This window comes from Nannospalax galili, unplaced genomic scaffold (genome assembly GCF_000622305.1).
Source record: "Nannospalax galili isolate Female #2095 unplaced genomic scaffold, S.galili_v1.0 scaffold788, whole genome shotgun sequence".
Classification (NCBI taxonomy): Eukaryota; Metazoa; Chordata; class Mammalia; order Rodentia; family Spalacidae; genus Nannospalax; species Nannospalax galili.
This window is the reverse complement of record NW_008359996.1, coordinates 2,274,446-2,294,967: the sequence shown is the minus strand read 5'-3', so window position 1 is coordinate 2,294,967 and position 20,522 is coordinate 2,274,446. Positions and strand designations below refer to the sequence as shown.

The window sequence follows — 20,522 nt, the reverse complement described above, 5'->3', positions numbered from 1 at the left end:
AACCCATTATCCACATGCCCTTCATATACATGGTATTCTTCCAGACCCCAAATACACATATTATTCAGCTAATTTACTGCTAATAGTTCTATCATCTGTTTATCCTCTAACAGGAGAATTTGTCATTCTTGATTCCATCTCCTCCAAGATCCAAAGTATCACAGGACCCCAGAGCTTGTTACACATACTTCCCTGATCCTTCCCCTACCTCTGATCCCAACTACCCTGGCTTTAGATGAACTAGCTCTCTGCTCCAATGGCATATTCTACAATGCTGCTTTAAACCATCTTACAAAAAAAAAAAAAAACAACAAAAAACAAAACCCCAACCAAACTGATCCAGGGCTGGAGAGATGCTCAGTGCTTAAGAGCCCTGGCTATTCTTGCAGAGGACCTGGGTTTGGATCCCAGCACCCACATGGCAGCTAACGATTGTCCAGTTTCAGGGGATCCAATATCCTTTTCTGACCTCTGTGAGCACTGCATGACATGGATGCACTTACATACATGCAGGCAATATATTCATATACTAAAAATAAAACAAAATGGATCTAAGGACCAGTCAGATGGCTCCATGGGTAAAAGCACTTGCTGCCACGTCTGACCCATATGGCATGAGAACTCACTACATCAGTTGGCCTCGGATAGCCACGAGCATGCAGATGTACAAAACAAATAGGTCAAAAAGGAAAACACACACAAACAAAAAATTGATCTACTCTCATTCTGCCTATAAAAGCGCTAAGCATGAAAAACTCCAATGCCGCACTACGCTTCTACTTGGCTCTTTATTCCCCTCTACAGCAATGCTATAGAACACTAACCTGCAGGAAGGAAGGGAGGGAAAACAAATACTTTCAAGCTACGAAGAACCAGCAGTTTATAAAATACAATCAACAGGAATTACATACATTATTAGAAATATCACAGGCTTGGATGTTGCAATAATGGCCAAGTTCCTCAATGCTTACTTTGTAATCATGATACTTATGACCGTGACCATGATTCTCACTAGTCAATGAGAACTCTTCTCCCTGCCTGGTCTCACTGGTCTGGAAAACTCTTCTCCCTTCCCCATCCAGGTCCAAACACCCCACTGCCCCCAGTCTCCAGACACTACCCCATAACTGCTTCCTGTTCAATGTACCTCCTTTTTCCATATTCTTGTGATAACATTTTTCTGCTAAATGCCAAAGAATAGCAAGTCCTTTGAAGTCAGATGTGTATGATTCACCCTGTATTTTGAACCTTGTACCTGTCATGTGGTGGGAACTCAGAGACATAATTAGAAAATGAATGAGTCCAATAGTTCTATTGAAAAAAGCAGACAAGGAGGAACTGTAACAACTCTAAACAGACCTTTAATGGCTGGGGTAGGTTAAAGACTGAAAAGCTCAACGGTCTGCCACAGTGCTGTATGTGGAGAGCTCAGTAGGCAGTCTGAGACTGCTGCTGGCGGTAGCCACCACGGCGCATGTAGCCTTCGTTTTTGCGATAACCATCTTTCTGGTCTGCAGGTGAAAGGTGGGAAAGGCAGGATGTTAATGCCAGGAGGGAGAAGCAAAGAACAAGAATCCTGGGAAATGAGGGATGGACCCACTCACCTCGGAAGTAGCCACCATAGGTTCCCTGCTTATGGTCAAACACCCGCTCATTATTCTCCACCAGGCTGCCGAGCTTCTCTGCTAGCTGCAGGGCCAGATTCTGCTGGGCAGTGGGCTCAGTGCGGTGCATCACCACTGTCTGTGTGGGCTGGTCCAGGGAGGCCTGACAGGAGTAAGGCAGAGGAGGGAATATGATCTAGGTCAGACTGCTCCACTGATTTCTTCATGATTCCACCTGCCTAATCTACCACCCCTGGCCCTCACCATCAACTCCTCATTAATGATCATCTTGCTGATGATGGAGTGCACAGTGGGCAGATCCAGCTCGAACATGTCTGACAGTGTCTCCATACTGAGGAAAAAGGGAAGGGAACAGGTAGTTAGGGACAGTGATGGCAAAGCTGGAGCCCCCCTTTGTACTCACAGAACCTACCCTACCTGATTGAGTCATAGACACTGCTGTAGGTGAAGAGGTAGGTCCTCAGTGACTCTTCCTGGATCTTCCTGTTAGGAGAGAACAGGAAAGGGTGAGATTCTGAAGGAAGGCCAACCAGGCTTCTCTTTTCCATCCACCATGGCTTCCTTTTCTGCTCACCTAACCAGCATGGTGCGAACTTTGTCAGCTTCAGGGAAAAGGTCCCACACTTTGCCATTCATCTTTTCGTTAATAATGAAACTGTGGCAGGTCTTCCAGTCCCCCATCTTCATGGCCTTGGAGGCAGCAACCACATGTTCCCTCATGGACTCAGGAGGACCTGAAAGGTTGAGAATAAGGTAAGACTGAGGGAAGCTTGGAACCAGGGTTCTTGCCCTCATGAGCACTACTCATGAAGCAGCCAAGACCAGAAGGGCAAACTATTAGACTGGAGATGCTCCCAGCTCTCCACTCAGTAACACAAGTCACACTGGGCGTGGGGGTGCACGCCTTTAATCCCAGCACTTGGGAGGCAGAGGCAGGTGGATCTCTGTGAGTTCAAGGCCAGCCTGGTCTACATAAGGAGTTCCAGGACAGCTGGGGCTACAGGGGGACCCTGTCTCAGACCAAAAAAAAAAAAAAAAGAAAAAGAGAAAAGATTTCTTCTTCCCAGGGATGTCTAAATTTGCATCAAGTTGACAAAAACTAACCAGTATATATTCACTTTTCATCAATGTTAATTATGTCTCAAAAAGACCAACACCCCGCCCTGCAAAAAAACCAAGTCACTTAATAACTGGATAGAAATTATTTTGATTTCAACTCAACCAGTCCAGATACATGCTTCAGGGGATTTCTTAACCCCTGAAAATGTTGACAAATGGCTGTGTGCCTTATTCCTAAGAAAAAGGTCCATAGTTTTCATTAGATTCTCTCATGAGTTCCCTGACCCAAAAAAGGCCCCAAATCTCAACTAGGATGGTATTTAACCAAACTTCATTCTTTGGGTTTTTTTTTTTTTGGTGAAAGAGACTGACTCTGCAGTACAGGCTAGTCTAGAATGCACTATGTGGCCCAAGGCTGGCCTTAAACAACAATATTTCTGTCTAAGGCCACTGAATGCTGGGATGACAAGCACAATACTGCATCCAGATCAAACCTCACTTGTTTCTACACTGTCATTAGTTTATTATTCTTGAAAGTGGCTTATTTATTTTCCTTAAAAAAGTTTGGCCTTGGGGGCTGGAGAGATGGCTTAGCAAGAGCACTGGCTGCTCTTGCAGGACCCAGGTTTCGTTCTCAGCACCCACATATTGGTGAACAACCATCCATGACTCAAGTTCCAGGGGATCTGATGCCCTCTTCTAACTTTAACAGGCATTGCACAACATGGGTGCACTTACATACATGCAGGCAATATACTCTACACATAAAATAATAAAAAAAATTAAAAAAAAAAAAAAGTTTAGCTTTGGGCCAGTGAGATGGCTTAGTGAGTGAAGATGCTTACTGCCAAGTCTGACAACCTGATTCGGATCCCAAGGACCCACATGGTAGGAGAGAACAAACCCCTAACAAGTTGTCCTGACTGCCACATGCATGCCATAGTACACATGTGCCCTCATGTACTGATTATGGACTCTACCTCCCAAACACTGTCCTCAGGGTTGAACCAGAACATAACAAGAGCAACTCCAATTCAGTGGACAAAGTACAAAACTCTAAGACTGGAAATGGGTGCCACACAAGAACATAGTGGACCCTGAACAGGCATGAGAGCTCACAGGTAAAGCCCAAATAGAAAACATACATCTTCAGAGCCAGGTGTGGTGGTACGGGCTTTTAATCCCAGCCCTCGGGAGGCAGAGGCAGGCCTCTGTGAGTTCTAGGCCAGCCTGGTTTCCACAGCAAATCCAGGCCAGCTGTGGCTACAGCAGGGAGACTCTGTCTCAAAAAGAGACAAAAAAAGAAAATACACACTTTCTTAGATTAGCTCCCTCTTTAGTATTTTTAGAGGACATGGTCAGGGGCCAGCAAGATGGCTCAGCAGATAAAGGTGCTTGCCACCAAGTCTGATGACCCGAGTTCAATCCCCAGGACCCATGTGGTAGGAGAAAACCAACTCTCACAAGTTGTCCCCTGACATACACACAATACGTATGTACATACAAAAAGAAGTAAATAAATAAAAAAAATTAAAAAATAAAGACAAAGTTAGAGGGTCAAAGAATATCTCTAAAAACCAACCAAATAACTAAACAACAATACATTGGCTGGAACAGAAACAGGCTTTTTTTTTTTTTTTGAGACAGTCTTGTCATGGAGCTCAGGATAGCCTCAAACTTCAGATTCTTCTGCTTCAATCTCCCAAGTGCTAGGATTACAAATGTGCAGAATCATGCCTAGCTTAGAACCTGACCCATGAAGCATAGCAGAGTGGAAGGGACTGTAAGGAAGCAGAAGGCCCCTATAGCTGCCAGTATTCTGTCAAGTGGAAATTCAGATTTTCACTGGACATTTTACCAAAAAAGCAAAACATCACATGTAAGTCAAACAAAATTTTCCTAAGGGGCACCTGTACTTGAGCATGACCATAAACAAGACCAGCGTGCAAGGGGATGAGATTGTAGCTGGCAAGCCTGGCTCAATCAAGTCCTTCCATGAACCAACTACATAGAAGAGCATGGTCAATTCCCTTCCTAGGATTCACTTTCTCAGTCCCATAACATCAGGCCTTTCAAAAGTGACTGAAGTAGGTTGGAGGTGTAGCTTAGTGGTAGAGTGAGCACTTGCATAGCAAGTATGAGGTCCTAGGTTCCATCCTTAGCATCACTTCATTTATTTTAAAATATGTGTCTGTATGACTGTGATGCCCTCTATCACTCTCCACTTATTCCTTTGAGGCAGGCTCTCTTCCTGCCATAGGCCAGAAGCAAACAAGCCCCAGTGATCTTTTTGCCTTCATCCCTCTCAGAGCTGGGGTTACAGGTATTTTGCAAGGATGTCTGACTTGTTTTGTGGGTGCTGGGATACAAACTCCAGTCCTTATACATGTGGAGAAAGCACTTTTAACTGCTGAGCCATTTAACCCTCCAACACCCCTTAGCAACATTAAAAAAAAAAGTTATCAGGCTGGGTGTGGTGGTGCATACCCTTAATCCCAGAACTTGGGAGGCAGAGGCAGGCCAGCCTGGGATGGTCTACATACCAAGTTCCAGGCCAGCAGAGGCTACATAGTGAGACTGTCTCAAAAACAAAACAAGTGATCAAAGAAGCAATGTTGGATTCTTGAATGATAAAACTGTTTTGGCTGAAAGATAATGCGAATGAAGATGAAAAGAAAAGGAAACAGGTACATATTTAGCTTTGTTAAACTTGGGCACGTCACTTAAATTCTCTGTACCTCATTTTTATTTCATCAGGATAAAAGGTAGCAAGATTACGTATATCACAATTTTATTATTAACGCAGATTTTATGAATTTGTGTTCATTTGCTGAAACAGGATCACTATGTAATCTTAGCTAACCTGGAACTTGCTATGTAGACCAGGCTGGCCTCAAAACTCCCCATGCCTAAGACTGTGCTAGGCAGAGGTGTCAAAATAAATCAAATGGGATCATCTTGTAAGAGAGCCATTCCATTAACTTCTCTTATGATTATGGGCAAGCCAAGACATCACCAAGTACTGGACTGCAAGTCCGATACTCACCCAGCAGGGGCTGCCGTTCGCCCACCCGCAGTTGGTGGTGGAACTGCTTGCTGATCATGCGTCGGCGGGCATCACTCTCATGGGCAGCCATGTAGGGGATCTCCAAGAGCATTGCAGACACCAGATAAACACACTCTAGCAGTTCCAGGTTGATATGCAGGTGGAAGGGCACCTGGCGGCGGCGCTCTACCTTCTCCTGCTCCTGGTTGCGTTCCTGCAGACTACGCAGCAGCAGACCCTGGCCCAGAAGCTCCTTGGCACGACCACTTGACTGGATGTCCAGAAGAGCATTGTGTGCATCCTTTGTCAGGCCTTGGCGGAAGGCACAGATACCAAGCTGCACCATGGTACGGTTATACAGGATCTGAGCATAAAGATGATGAATTGTTCATTTAGTCAACAAATGCACTTAAAGCATCCATAGGTGGGGCTGGAGAGATGGCTCAGCATTTAAGAACACTGGTTGTTCTTGAAGAAGACCTGGGATGGAATCCCAGCACCCACATGGCCGCCAACGACTGTCTGTAACTCCAGTCCCAGGGTATCCCGACAGCCTCTTCTGACATTGTGCGACACGGGTGCACTTAACCTTTGTATGCAGGTAATACATGCATACAAATAAAGTAAATAAAAAAAAAAAAAAAGCAACCACAGATGAATTGTTCATTTAGTCAACAAATGCACTTAGAGCATCTACTATGTTCTGACCAGCAAGCAGGCCATGACCTGGGGACAGAGAATAAAACAAGTTAAGTCCAGCCTTTCATGAAGCTTCTGTTCCAGAGGTGGAGCACGAAAGACAGAATACTGTGATGGCGATTCACACTAGGAGAAAGATGAAAAAGGGGGAGGAGTTTAGAAAGGAACTGTGTGGTGATGGTGGCCAGCAATTTGATATAAGGCTTCATTGTGAAGAAAATATTTGAAGACCTAAAGATGTCATGCAAATAGAGGACCATGCCAAGAAAATGAAAAGGAAATGCAATGGTCCAGTGAAAAACTGACCTAAGTACACTTGAACAGGAAGGGTGGTGTACTAAGATTGGTCAAAGACTGAGAGCTGGAGGACAAACAAGTGTAAACCATGGTGAGTTCAAGATGGAAAACCATGGGAAGGTTCCAAGCAAGTAGGAGATAAAATCTGACTGAAGGGGTTTACTTTGGCTGCTGTACTAAGAACAGCAAAGAGAGACTAAAGGGACATGAAGGTAAAAGCAAAGCAACGTCAGGAGGAAGATGATAGGCTGATGGCTTCTTAGAACAAAGGGAAAGGAAGGCAGTATTAAGTAGTAATCAGACAGACTGCAATGACTGGGAACCTGACGATTAGTGAGAAGAAAGCAAGAATCAAGCACTGTTGAGGTTTCTGGTCTAATAAAACGCAAAGATGGATGAGTTTGCCACAAATTAAAATAGGGAAGACTGGGGGCTGGAAAGAGATGGCTCAGCAATTAAGAGAACTCGCTGCTCTTGCAGAAGATTCAAGTTTGGCTTCCAGCACTCACATGGTGGCTTGCAATGATCTCTAACTCCAGATTCAGGGCATCTGAATTGCTCAGGAGGGAAAGACTGGTTGATCTCTGTGAACTTGAGGCTAACCTGGTCTATATAGTTCTAGGCCAGCCAGAGAAAAAAGTTTGTAGCCAGGTGTTGTGGCACACGCCTTTAATCCCAGGCAGAGGCAGGTGGCTATCTGTGAGTTCAAGGCCAACCTGGCCTACCTAGTTAGAGGTCAGCTGGGGCTACAGGGAGACCCTGTCTCAAAAAGACCAAAAAAAAAAAAAAAGTGGACAGGGGATGTAGCTCAGTTAGTAGGGTGCTTAATATGCAAATGGCCCTCAGCCCAGACACCACATCAATTATATGGTATATGGACTACATGCCAGCACTAAGGTGGTAGAGACAGGATAATCACAAGTTCAAGGTTGGATAAGAAGCAAGTTTGAGGCCAGCCTGGGCTACATGAGACTATGTCCAGAAATATTAGTAGGAGGGCTGAAGAGACAGCTCAGTGGTTAAGAGCCCTAGCTGCTCTTGCAGAGGACCTGGGGTCAATTCCCAGCACCAACATGGAGACTGACAACTGTCCATAACTTCAGTTCCAGGGGCTCTGACACCCTCTTCTGACTTCCAAGGGCACTGCATGACATGGTGCACCTACCTAAATGCAGGCATTACACTTACACATAAAAGTAAAAATAATAAATAAAATATTAAAAAAAGAAAAAAAAATACTAGCAAGGCCAATGAGATGCTCAACAGGTAAAAGTGCTTGCTACCAAGTCTGTCAACCTGAGTCTGATCCTCAGGGACTTGTGGTAGAAAGAGGGAACAGACACCCAAAAGTGGTTCTCTGACCTCCACATGTGCACATGCACACACACCTAACAATAAACTTTAAGCCACACAGTGACACTACTCTTAATTCCAGCACATGGAGAGGCAAGCAGGATTTCTATGAATTCCAGACCAGTCAGAGCTACATAGGGAGACCCTGCCTCAAAACAAAAACAAAAACAAACCACCCAAATGAAGTAGAAAATCCTAAATTAAACCACAATAAATTAGGGACCATCTGTAGTAATAAAACCTGTACCTAAGGGGAGTGGTAAGGATAAAAAAGGAAATCTGTATCTATAAGCAGATATCAATAGAATAAATTTACAAACAGCAGGATAAAACAATAATTAACAAAAAATGTTTGGTTTGTTTTGTATACTAGGAGTTAATACTCAGAGTAAAAAATTTTTAATCCTGTTGGGCGTGGTAGCATAGGCCTTTAATCCCAGCATTCAGGAAACAGAGGCAGGCAGATCTCTTGAGAGTTCAAGGCCAGCCCGGTCTACAAAGGGAGTTCCAGGCCAACTGGGGCTACAGGGAGAACCTGCCTCAAAAAGACCTCCCCCCACCAAATTTTGATCCTGCATTTAACAATGGCAAAGAAATCATGAAATATATTCAGGAGCATCTTTTTACACTGAAAACTAAAACATTAAAAGAGAAAAGTTAAAGAAAAAATTAAATAGAAATATATATAGGACTAAAAGGTTAAGATGTTGGGGCTGGAGAGGTGGCTCAGTGGTTAAAAGCACTGACTAGAGGACCTGGGTTCAATTCCCAGCACCCACATGGCAGCTAACAACTGTCTACAACCAATTCCAGTTCTAGGGAACTTGATGCCCTCTTCTGACCTTCGAAGGCATTGGTGCACTTATACACACGCCCCATGAAATATTTTTTAAAAGGTCAAAATCAATTTAGAAATTCTATTTTAATATGAGGCTATATAGCCTAATAATGACAAATTGATCCAAAATTTATGTGGATGGGGCCGGGGATGTAGCCCCACGCTATAAGAAACTCTGGCTCAAACTTAAACAAAGTGGAAGCCAGGACCTGCATCCAAGGTGTCCTCTGACCTCACATGCCTCTACACACACATACACACACACTCTCTCTCTCTCTCTCTCTGAATAACCTTGAGTACCACTGAACAAGTTTGCCAAATGTAATTATAAGTATTTCCTAGGAAGTATACATTAAAAGGACCTACACCTCAGACATGGCTTTTAGTACTTTCTCAATATAAAAATGCCTTCAAAATACCACTGCACATAAAATTAACTGCTCCACTATTAGGGAGCATTGCTAAGTTTCACTGTGATGTGTCCAATATAGTACACTGCCATTTAGGTCCCTGCCTTTCCTCCTACTTTAACAAGTGCTAAAGATCTTTTTCCTCCTTCTAGAAAAGACCACCTAATGTTCTGAACCACACAATTAATAAATGTTGGCTGAACCCAAATCTGTGAGAGGATTCTAATACTGTGGGAAGAGGGTCAAAGAACACTGGCATTTGGGAAAGACCAAGTGTTTGTATAGACTTGCAGTAGCTATGTGTGTGGTGGTGCACATCTTTAATCCCAGCACTGGAGGCAGAGGCAGGTGGATCTCTGTGTGATGGTGGGTAGCCTGGTCTACATGTTGAGTTCCAGGCGAGCTGAGGGTATAGGGCGACTAAATAAAAAAATAATAGACTTGCACTAGCCAGATAGATGGCAATTCTGACTGAGTCAGTTTACCTCAACGGAGGACAGGGGCCTAAGTTCTGGCTTCTCCATCATTAAAGCTAGCTGTCTCCTCCACCTACCTGTACTGGTGGATCTGCATGCTGAATGTTGTCTTGCAGGTGACTCATGAGCATGAGGTCCCGGGCCTGGTACCAGCGGGAGTGGAGAGCATGATGGTAGATGTGGCAGAGGATGGCACATGTACGGATCCGGTCTGTGCGGTCCTTGGCATAGATGTACTTGCACAGTCTTTCCATCAGCACAGCTGAGTCCTCACCCTCATTTTCTGCTTGGTCTTGCTCAGACTAGGAAGAAAGGAAGTTGTTAAAGGTGGCTATCTGGCAAAGGCAATGACTTTAAATGGCTTAGGTCCTAACCAAAGATGAAATTTTTTCTAGCCTCACTGTAACTTGATTCTTTCCCTGTTCCACCTCAGAAGTTCCTCGGAAATAGGAGACGTGGCATCAAGTCCTCACAGATAAGGACAGAGTGATACATCTTTATTCCTGACATCACTGCCAAGTACTCTCACCTTTGAGGAGCCTTCGGGAGGGGTTAGCTGCCGCTGGTGGGCCTTGTAATCGAACTTGTAATAGGTGTGCAGGATGCGCCTCAAGTAGATCCGGCAGATCTCCTCAGTGGTGCCCTTCTCCTCGAGGTAGCGCTGTACACGCTCAATGATGGCACATACCTGTGCCTCATCCTTCAGGTGCTCCACATACTCTGGGAGGGAGAGCATCCACCTCACTTCAACTGGGCATAGAGGCTTTTCCAATCACTTGTTCCCAATCAACCCAAATACCCCGGTTTGTCTTCTACATTCATCAAGTACTATACCCTGAAAACACCATCTCCCAGGACCTTGCCACCCCACTGTTTAGGAAAACATCTGAATTACCATCCCCGGTCAGCAGGACCTAATAAATCTGTAACTTATGCCCCCAAAATGCTAAGTAACAAAGGGCTGGTATTTCATTGATTTGTGGACTCCTTACCAAATCCTTAATTTAGTATTATCCCCTGCCCTTTTCCTTTTACCAATGTCCCTGCCTGCTTAGGCTCACCTTGGGAGTGAGGGTCAGTATTTTGCATTATTTTGGTAAATTCTTCATCCATTCGCTCCACCAGAGTTAGGATACAGCCACGTACACGCAGTGGCTGAAGAGGAAAGCAAAGAAATACAATTACTCAGGTTTCTATCTTATATCTCAACTCCTGTCCCAAAGCAAACAATGTGCTATCTTGCCAATTTTTCCATTTACTTGGTCAAAATTTTGCAAGTTCTCACTCTCTTCCAAAATATTCTCTCCAACAAAGATGTTGGAGTTTGCAACCAAGATGTCCATCAGTTCATTGATACAGTCTAGGCACATCTGCCACATCTCTGGCTGCCAAGAGAAGAAATGACAAAGTCAGAGGAGGGAGTAAGTGATGTTTCCCAAGAATGCACAGGGCCTTCAGCAACTAAGGCTGTCACAAGCTCCATATTTCAAGATTATTAGGTACCTTCCCCAGACCCACCAACTCAGCCCAGAGATGCTCCTGTTGCCCTCACCTTCATGTATGTAGCCAGGTTAGGGTTGTAGTCATAGAGAGAGGCGATGATATTGAACTTGATCTTGACAATAACACCCTCCCCTAGGTTATTTTCAGAAGCAATCTGAACCAGCAACTGTAGCAGTTCAATCTGGGTGGCACTAAAGGGACACAGAATTGGATGAGCCTTTGGAGATCAATCAGCAAGTCTCACCCCATTAAACAGGATATTCTCCTCAGACAAGCAGAGTAGCCAATTCCACATACCCACATAGTCATCATCTATATATCTGTCTCTTATTTATTTATGAGTTTTTTTTTTTGAGACAGGGTCATGTGTCGCCCAGGCTGGCCTTGAACTTGTTATGTAGCCAAGGAGACTTTCAACCTCTGATCCTCCTGCCTCTACCTCCTAAGTGCTGGGATTACAGGTATGCACCACCATTCCTGGTTTTTACCTGATGCCAGGAATCAAACCCAGGGCTTCATGTGTGCTTAGTAAGCACTCTACCAAATGAACTATATTCCTGAGTCCTTGCTTCTCTTTTAAATTCTCAATAGAACAGCACTAATGCTAACCACCCTGGAAGTGGTGCTTGCACTTGGGAGGCAGAGGCAGGCGGATCTTTGTGAGATGGAGGCCAGCCTGGTCTACAGAGTGAGTCCCAGGGCAGCTGGGGCTACAGGGGAGACCCTGTCTCAAAAAGACAGGGAAAAAAAAAAAAAAAAAAAAAAGGTTGAGTGAAGCCAGGCATGGCAGTACATGCACACTTTTAATTCTAGTACTTGGGGTTGGGGATTTTCCAGTGGTAGAGGAACTTGCCTAGCAAGCGCAAGGCCCTGGGTTTAGTCCTCAGCTCCAAAAAAAAAAAAGAAAATTCTAGTACTCGGGAGGCAGAGGCTGGTGCTCTCTGTAAATTCAAGGCCAATCTAGTCTACATAGTGAGTTCCAGGCTAGCAAGGGATATACAATGAGACACCCTCTCAAAAAGCAACAAAAGTTTAATGATTAGTTCGAGGTCATACAGAGAGTAAATAGCAGAAAATGGATCCTATCTCAAGTATACTGTTCCTCTACTATAACCACAAATATTCTCTGCAAGCAGAGTGATTTTCCCCACCATCTCCACCCTGTGTTGAAAAGAGCTTTGAAACTATGCAGCTACATGAATGCCCAGGCCATGAATCTTACCGGTCTGTTCCCTTCTTGCCTCTTGCCTGTAGGATCTCATTCAGTTTCTTGATGACAACAGCATGGGTGATCTCAGTTCCCTTGGCAAACATCTTTGGCTTCTCCTGGGCCAAAACATACCCTGTCATGTGCATGTCCATAGAAAATCTGTTCTTGCCTTAAGCTCCTTCCTAATCCAACCAGGTGGGCACCTGGTATGCTCTTCTAATCACCCTCCAGTTCATTTTTACTCTGAAATCCTCACCTTAACAAGTGGCACACCACCACGGACCCTCTCCCACTCTCCGCCTTCATTGTCCTCCTCTTCCTCATCCAGGCGCTTTGATTTCCTGTCATGCTTCTTCTTGGCTTTGTCCTCCCGTTTCTTCTCAGCTGCTTTTTTGTCCTCTTCTGTGGTGGGTGCCCTGCCAGGAGACACGGGAGAAGATGTCTCTCTCTTACCTCTGAGACTTTTTCCTCCCAAATCCTGGGATTATACACGAGAACCACCAGCATTTGGTTATGTAGTGCCAGGGCTCGAACCCAGACCTTGGACATGCTAAGCAAGTACTCTACCAATTGAGCTACATACCTAGCCCAAAAACTCACTTTTCAAAATTTGCACATAAGCCATTGTATATGTTCAGTAGGGTGAACTCTCTTGGTCTATGGGAACTATATCGTACCCAAAGCATAAGCAAAGATAAAGGGGCTAATACTACTCATCATCAGTGCTTCTAATGAACTTCATTTTCCATGGCCTCAAGTTTTACTTAGTCCTAAGAATATTGTGACCCATACTTCAAAAACACAATGAATTTGCTGGGCGTAGTGGCACACGCCTTTAATCCTAGCATTCAGCAGGTAGAGGGAGGTGGATCTCTGAGTTCACAGCCAGCCTGCTGGGGCTATAGGGAGACCCTATCTTCAAAAAAAAAACCACAATGAATTCACCTATAAAATTCTATCTCAAAGACCTAGAATTTGGGCTTGACCCTTCCTATGATCACACTATACCTTGGAGTATGCTCACCTATCTTTGGTTTTTTTTTTGCTTTTGTTTTTTGAGACAGGTCTTCCTGTAGTCACAGCTGTCCTGGACTCCCTATGTAGCCCAGGGTGGCCCTGCCTCTGCCTCCTGACTGCTTGGACTAAAGGTGTGTGCCATCATGCCTGGCCTACTCACATCTTTTAAAACATATTTTGTATGTGTCTGTATGCCACTGATGGAATTCCTTCTTACAACCATGTGGGTCCCAGAGATCTACCTTAGGTTGTCAGCCTTAGGGGACTTTACCTGCTAAGGCTGCTCACCAACCATATATTCACATCTTATTGCGATGTTCTCAATTATATATCCAACAGATAAATGCTGAAGTTCTGAACTGTTACATAGCTAAAAGACTAAAGATTAAAAAATACCAGCTGGGGTGGTCATGCATGCCTCTGATTCCAGCACTTGGGAGGTAGAGTTGGAGGAACAGGAATCTAAGGTCAGCTAATAGTGAGTTTGAGGCCAGCCTGGGCTACCTGAGATCTCAAAATAAACAAACGAAACCCTGAATACACAGGACATTTATATCACCTCATCCAAGGCTCAGGAAACAGTGTAAAAGAGAAGCAGAAAGACTATAAGAGACAGAGGATGGGAAGGAGGGCTGTACAAAGCTGTCCGATGTGTATGACGTAGCAGCAGTGGCTACCTGCATTAAGATCTGCGCAGGACTGAATCCATTAATACTCTATATGGATGACAAGACTCATGAGGCCCCAACCCTTCCTGAGAAGCCTGGGGCAGTTAATGGTTGTCAGGGGAAGGAGGAACTACATTTCTCAGTGGTGGACACTGGTTAACTGCCCTCATCCAAGTAAACAGCCCCCTACCCATGCTCATGCAGACAACCCTAATTAAATGCAATAATGCAATGGACAACCAAAAAAATGTGGGAGGCAGAAGGGGAAAAATGTACTATCTATCCATCCATCCACCCACCCACCCACCCACAAAATCTTGTACAGCTAAGATGCCAAAGTGAGATTTCCAATGAGTAATGTGGTTACATATTTGAGCTCTGGAGCCTTCAAATCCCATATTCAAGTCACATTAGCTTTATGACCTTGTGCTTGATTCTAAAATACTGCTGTAAAATGGAAGCAGTTGGTTTTTACCTAAAAAGGTTCCATGAAAGTCAAGAGCACCAGTCTTGAAGATGGCTAAAGGTTTTTCTACCCTTCCCACTGTGGCCCAGGTCCCATTATGCTCTTACTTTTTAAGGAACTTTGAGGCCAGAACAGTTTGCTTTCCTTCTTCCTCTTCTGAGTCTGAATCAGAAGATGTAGAACCTGTGTCCCACTCTTCATCATCTTCAGAATCTTCAGAGTCCTCATCTTCATCCTTGTAGGAAAGAGATCAGCTGAAGAAGACAAGGAGACTGGGTCTCTGCCCCTCCTGACACATGCCAGGCACTCCCATGGACAGAACAGTAGTTATTCATGGAATAAGGGTAGTAAGAAGTGGGACAGACAGACCATCAGAGCCCTGGGAAGTTTCAACTTACCCAAGAGCAATAGCACATAGAACCCAGGGTAGTGCTGGGCCTAGCACTTAGATCTCAATTCACTTCATGTTCCAACAAGAGGGAGGTTGTTTTCAATTCAGGCTCTACCAAATCCGACTCTCCCAGCACAGGACTTTTCTTCTTCCCAGGACCCAAACAGTCTCTGGCAGCAAATCACACACCCCCACCCCCTCCCAACTCTGGCTCTTACTTCCATCTTTTTGAGGAACTTGCGACTTTCCCCAGAAGGAACATCTGGCTTCTTCTTCAAGAAAGCTGCAGCACTGACTCCATCTTCATCTTCATCTTCATCTGAAGACCCTGGTGGGAAGTAGGGAGAAAAAAAGCTAGAATATTAAAGAGCAACACTGAATGAAAAGCTGGGCTTGGTGCCAACTTTAATCCCAGGCAGACGGAGGAAGAGCTCTGTGAGTTTGAGGCCAGTCTGGTCTTCATAGAGAATACCAGGGCACCAAGACCACACAGTGAGACCCTGTCTCCAAAAAGAAGAAAAAAAAAAGTCTGCCATGTGTGGTAGTACATGTCTTTAATCCCAGCTCTCAGAAGGCAGAGGCAGGTGGACCTCTGTGAGACTGAGGCAAGCCTGGTTTACATATTGAGTTCCAGGTGAGCTGGGGTACAGGGAGACCCTGTCTCAAAAAGACCAAAAAGGGGAGGGGGGCCCTGAAGAGATGGCTTGGCAGTTAAGAGCACTGGCTGCTATTGCAGAGAACCTGGATTTGGTTCCCGGCACCCACATAGTGGCTCAGGTTCCCTGGATCTGACCCCCTCTTCTGGCCTCTGTGGGCACTGTATGACAGAGCACTTACATACATGCAGGAAAATCACTTACATATAAAGTTAAAAAATAAAGCCAGGGGTCTGGAGATGGCTCACCAGATAAGAGAACTGGCTGCTCCTGCAAAGGACCTGGGTTCAATTTCTAGCACCCTCATGGTGGCTAACAATCATCTGTAACTCCAGTTCCAGGGGAATCCGATACCCTCTTTTGACTTCCACAGGCATTGCCTGACATAGGTGCACTTACATACATGCAGGCAATACACACATAAAATAATAAAATATTTAAAATAATAAAGCCAGGTATGGCAGTGCACACCTTTAATCCCAGCACTCAAGAGGGAGGTGGATCTCTGTGAGATGGAGGCCAGCTTGGTCTACATAACAAGTTTCAGGCCAGCTGAAGCTACAGGAAGACTCTGTTTCAAATAAATATTTTTAAAAATGAAATGAAGATGCTGGGCATGGTGCATGCCTGTAGTCCTAGCACTTGGGAGGCAGAGGCAGGTGATCTTTGTGAGGTCAGTCTGGTCTACATAGTGAGTTCCAGGCCAACTGCGGCTACTAGGAGACCCTGTCTCAAAAAAGACCAAAAAATAAAATAAAATAAAATAAAGGTTTCCCTCTCACCTTCTGAGTCCTCCTCATTCTTCTCTGCATCTTCATCCGCAGACTGCTCAGGGTTCTAGGTAGAAAATGAGAGTGAAGGATGCCTGCCAACACAAGCCACCCAAGCTCCGCAGCCCAGATGGTCATGGCTTTTTCTCTATCATGCTTCCATCTGCTAATGCTCTGTCTCAGTCATAGGGCCATTTTTTTCCCTGGCTCAAAAGTCAGCTTCTCGCCGGGCGTGGTGGCGCACGCCTTTAATCCCAGCACTTGGGAGGCTGAGGCAGGCAGATCTTTGTGAGTTGGAGGCCAGCCTGGTCTACATAGTGAGTTCCAGGAAAGCTGGGGCTACAGAGAGACCCTGTCTCAAAAAGACAAAAAAACAAGAAAAAGAATCGGCTTCTAGCCAACTCACCTGCTTGTAGTTTGTAATATGGGACTCAAAATCACGGTTGTACTTTCGGATCTTCTGTCTCAAGGTGCTCAGCGCCTTGGCATTGTTCTTGTTCATCTTCTTCTTTCCTTCTTTATCCTCCCAAAGCTAAAGAGGAAATAAGAAAGAGGGAACAGTCATCTGGAACTAAGTAGTATTTCCCATTTACCATCTGCATCCCCTACTAAGTCCGTTAACTTTTTGTTTGCAGTACTGGGGACTGAATCCAGGCAAGAACCTTAAAACTGACTTACACCTCCAGACCTTATTTTTCAAAGACTTTTTATATATCAGCAGTATAAACACAAAACCAGAAGTAAAAGGTGATAATAAATACAAACGAGTTTTGTCCAAAAAAGGTCTTCCCTCAACTTTATCTCATTTCTATGTTCAATGCAACACTGTAATAAGGCAGAGCACCCCAAGAAGACCTGACCCCAGGCAGCAAGTAAGGACAATAGCCAGGCCCACACCCCCTTCTGGAGAGCCAGAGGAGTCACACCTCATTCAGGTAGTCCTCCAGGTCGGCCAGGATGCGAATATAGAATCGGGGGACACCTTCCTTGTCCACAATACTCTTGGCTTTTCCATATGCCTTTCCCAGAAGCTCAAACTCTTCTAGACATTTTGTGACATCTCGAATCTTCATGGCATTACGAATGGTCCGGATAAGGTTAGTCAGCTCCTCAAACCTGGGTTGGGTGCCCAGAACCAGAATGAGCATGTCTACTGTGGAGAAAACAACACTTCTCCCAGAGAGTCCTGGTCACTCAGCCTCCTGGCCTTACCTCTTATCCTTGGCACTTCGGACAACTCTCTTTGTATCTTCCTCATCCTCACTCAGCAACAACGGCCTGTTTGGAAGGAACAGAGACCATTAACCTTCACCCCTAACAGTCACTATTTCTCAACTTAGATGAAGCAGGCAGGGCTGAGGGGTCCATACCACACCCAGCCTTTTTTGTGACTCCTGCTCTTCCTACCCCATCTTACACAGCTCCAACTTTTGGTTAGGCCTTTTTTCAAACTCTGACAGCAGATACTAGAATATCCTTAAAAACAAATAATTGAGGTGCTTACTTATTGAATCAGACAGCTAGTTATATAAAGGACCAAATCACTATACAAGTACTGAAAGAGAGTAGAGAAAAAGGGCATTTCAGCTATAACAAATGCAAAAGGCCTCAAGGAGCTGGTACCTGAACCAGATCTGTCAAACTATGAAAGACCAGGAGCAAAGAAAAGTCTTAGTGGCTTTTAACACATCCATTGGTAATACTTCTCTTTAACTAGACCAGACCAAAGTCTCACAGCATTCAGTAAGCAGCAGTGTCTCCATTCTTTCCTATTTTATTAACTTTCTTAATTTTTTATTTTATGGTGATGACTCTTCACTTTGAGGGGTGTTTACAGAATCAATCATACTGATGCATCTACACCTACATCACTGTTTCTCTGTTGAGTACATACATGTTTTAAACATGACAAACACACAGCAAAAATAGTGTAAGTTTGAGAACTATTTCAAAATTCAAATAATTTTAACTTGCAAAAATAGGGAAAAGGTATTTCAACAGAGGTAAGCACAGCAGTATTTAGATGTTTAACAACTGCAGGCAGAGACAGGTGGCTGGACTTCAGAGCCAAAAAGGGTTCCCAGACACTAACCCAGAATTTAGGGTTTCCTTCCACGGACACTGCGGATTGGTATGATTTGGAGGGTTTTGCTAAAAATAAAGCCATTGCGATGCATCCAAGGAACGAAGGCACCACGGAGAAGGATGCGGAAAAAAATTTACAGGCTGCGAGGCCAGTTTATGGTAGTGATGATGCAACAGACCCAGCCAGAGGGAAACCTCAATTCACAGCACCCCCGGGCTTGACGGTCCCCACCCACCCACGCACCCCTTGGCTCCCACGCGCCCTGGCGGAGCCCGCCCAAGTCGTACGCCCGCGCACACACGGTGGCGTCGGTCCTCCAACTTACTGTTTGCCGTAGTTACCGGAGACAGGCTTGGTGACCAGCTCCTCCCCAGACAGGGACGACTCGGACTCGCTGTCCGAACCGGTGGTGAAAAACCGCGACATGGCGACGGCGCTCAAGGGCTAGGGCGCGCGACCCGAACCTGAGGAAGAACGCAGCGTCAGGGCCGCGGCGCCCCGCGACCTCACCCGCCCACGCCGCCACCCAGCCTTCCTCCGCCCGACACGAGGCCCAGGAAACGAACCAGCGAGCTCCAACTCTCACAGCACGGCGAGACAGCCCAGACGCCGGAAGAGGAAAGGGGGTTTCACGTCAGTTCCGCGAAGAGCCAACGAATGCTCTAAAGAACTACAATTCCCAGTGCCCTTTGCAGCAGACAGGAAGCTGGGACAAATTTGAAGTGGAGGCTGCTTCGCCAAATCCTTGGCGACCAGGCGGCTGCAAGATCGAAAACAGAATATACTGGTGACCTGCATGGCCATGTCTGCAATTCCCGCACTAGGGAGGGTGCGGCTGAGGACCTTGGGTTCGAGGCCACAGTGGACTGTACAGGGAGACCCTGAGTCCAACAACAAAACAATAAAAATCTATAGAGGCTAGCGGCCACTTGATGCTGATGGGCTGCTAGATTTTGGAGGTAGATATAAAAAAAATTACCAGTTCAGGGTTGGAATCTCAGCCTTACCGTTTTCTTGGGCAAATTTCCTTAACCCTCGGCTGTCCCCGTGCTACAAAAGGGAATAATCGCACCTACAGAATGTTAGGAGACCAAGATATGAAGTATGTTGGGACAGTGCCTTGTGCAAAATGAGGATCTACAAGCTCGGGGGCGGGTGAGACGGCTCAGGTCATAAAGGCACTTGCTGCCAAGCCTGACCTGACTTTGATCCTGGAGACCCACATGGTGGAAAGAGAAAACACACATACATACATTGCTACTATTCACCCATTATTACCTGAATGTTTACTAAATATTTATTGCAAATGAGCAATAGTCCCAGCATTGGACACGGCTGTGAGCAAAATGTAAAGGAATTCACATTCCTGTTTGTTCGTTTGTACACAAGGCCTGGCTTCAAATCCCATGCAGGGGCTGGAGAGATGGCTCAGTGGTTAAGAACACTGGCTGTTCTTGCAGAAGACCAGGGTTCAAATCCCAGCACCCACATGGCAGCTAACAACTGTCTGTAACTCCAGTTCCAGGGGTCCTCTGCAAGACCAGCCAGTGCTCTTAATAACAGCCATCTCTCCAGCCCCCACTGTCACACTCTTAAATGTATTTATAAAGGAGGAGGGAAAAATATCTTAGGAGATTTGTATCACAAAAATAAAAATCTTTGAACATTTAAAAATTATTCTTATTTTATGTAGATATGAGGGCCTGCATGTATGTATATGCATGACAAGTGTGCTTGGTGCCCACAGAGGCTAGAAGATGACTTCATTTGGATCTTTAGGAACTGGAATTACAGGCAGCTGTCGGCCACCATGTGGGAGCTGGGAAATGAACCTTGGTTCTCTCTGTAAGAGCAGCCAGTGCTCTTAACCACTGAGTCATCTTTCTAGCCCCTAAATAAAATCATTTATGGAAAAAAAAGAAGCAGCTACAAAATAGCTAGAAAAGAAGAGA

At 45.1% G+C, this 20,522-nt stretch overlaps 1 protein-coding gene across 2 annotated transcripts; it reads right to left on the bottom strand.

Annotated features, from left to right (window-relative positions):
- Positions 1-1,336: 1,336 nt before the first annotated feature.
- LOC103726401 (eukaryotic translation initiation factor 3 subunit C) lies at positions 1,337-19,269 on the bottom strand. 2 transcript variants are annotated; one of them, XM_008823936.3, is made up of 21 exons: positions 19,137-19,269; positions 18,896-19,034; positions 17,697-17,762; positions 17,411-17,600; positions 16,891-17,016; positions 16,497-16,551; positions 15,277-15,386; positions 14,775-14,902; positions 12,773-12,932; positions 12,529-12,632; positions 11,356-11,497; positions 11,063-11,188; positions 10,865-10,958; positions 10,333-10,523; positions 9,881-10,105; positions 5,731-6,094; positions 2,200-2,359; positions 2,043-2,108; positions 1,869-1,956; positions 1,605-1,767; positions 1,337-1,511 (listed from the first exon to the last, which is right to left on the bottom strand). In XM_008823936.3, the coding sequence occupies exons 2-21, from the start codon at positions 18,994-18,996 to the stop codon at positions 1,429-1,431; spliced, it is 2,742 nt and encodes a 913-aa protein (XP_008822158.1). In that variant the 5' UTR covers positions 18,997-19,034; positions 19,137-19,269; the 3' UTR covers positions 1,337-1,428. The 2 variants fall into 2 exon arrangements, with proteins under 2 accessions (XP_008822158.1, XP_029414897.1); XM_029559037.1 differs by having other exon boundaries at positions 12,529-12,629.
- Positions 19,270-20,522: the final 1,253 nt, after the last annotated feature.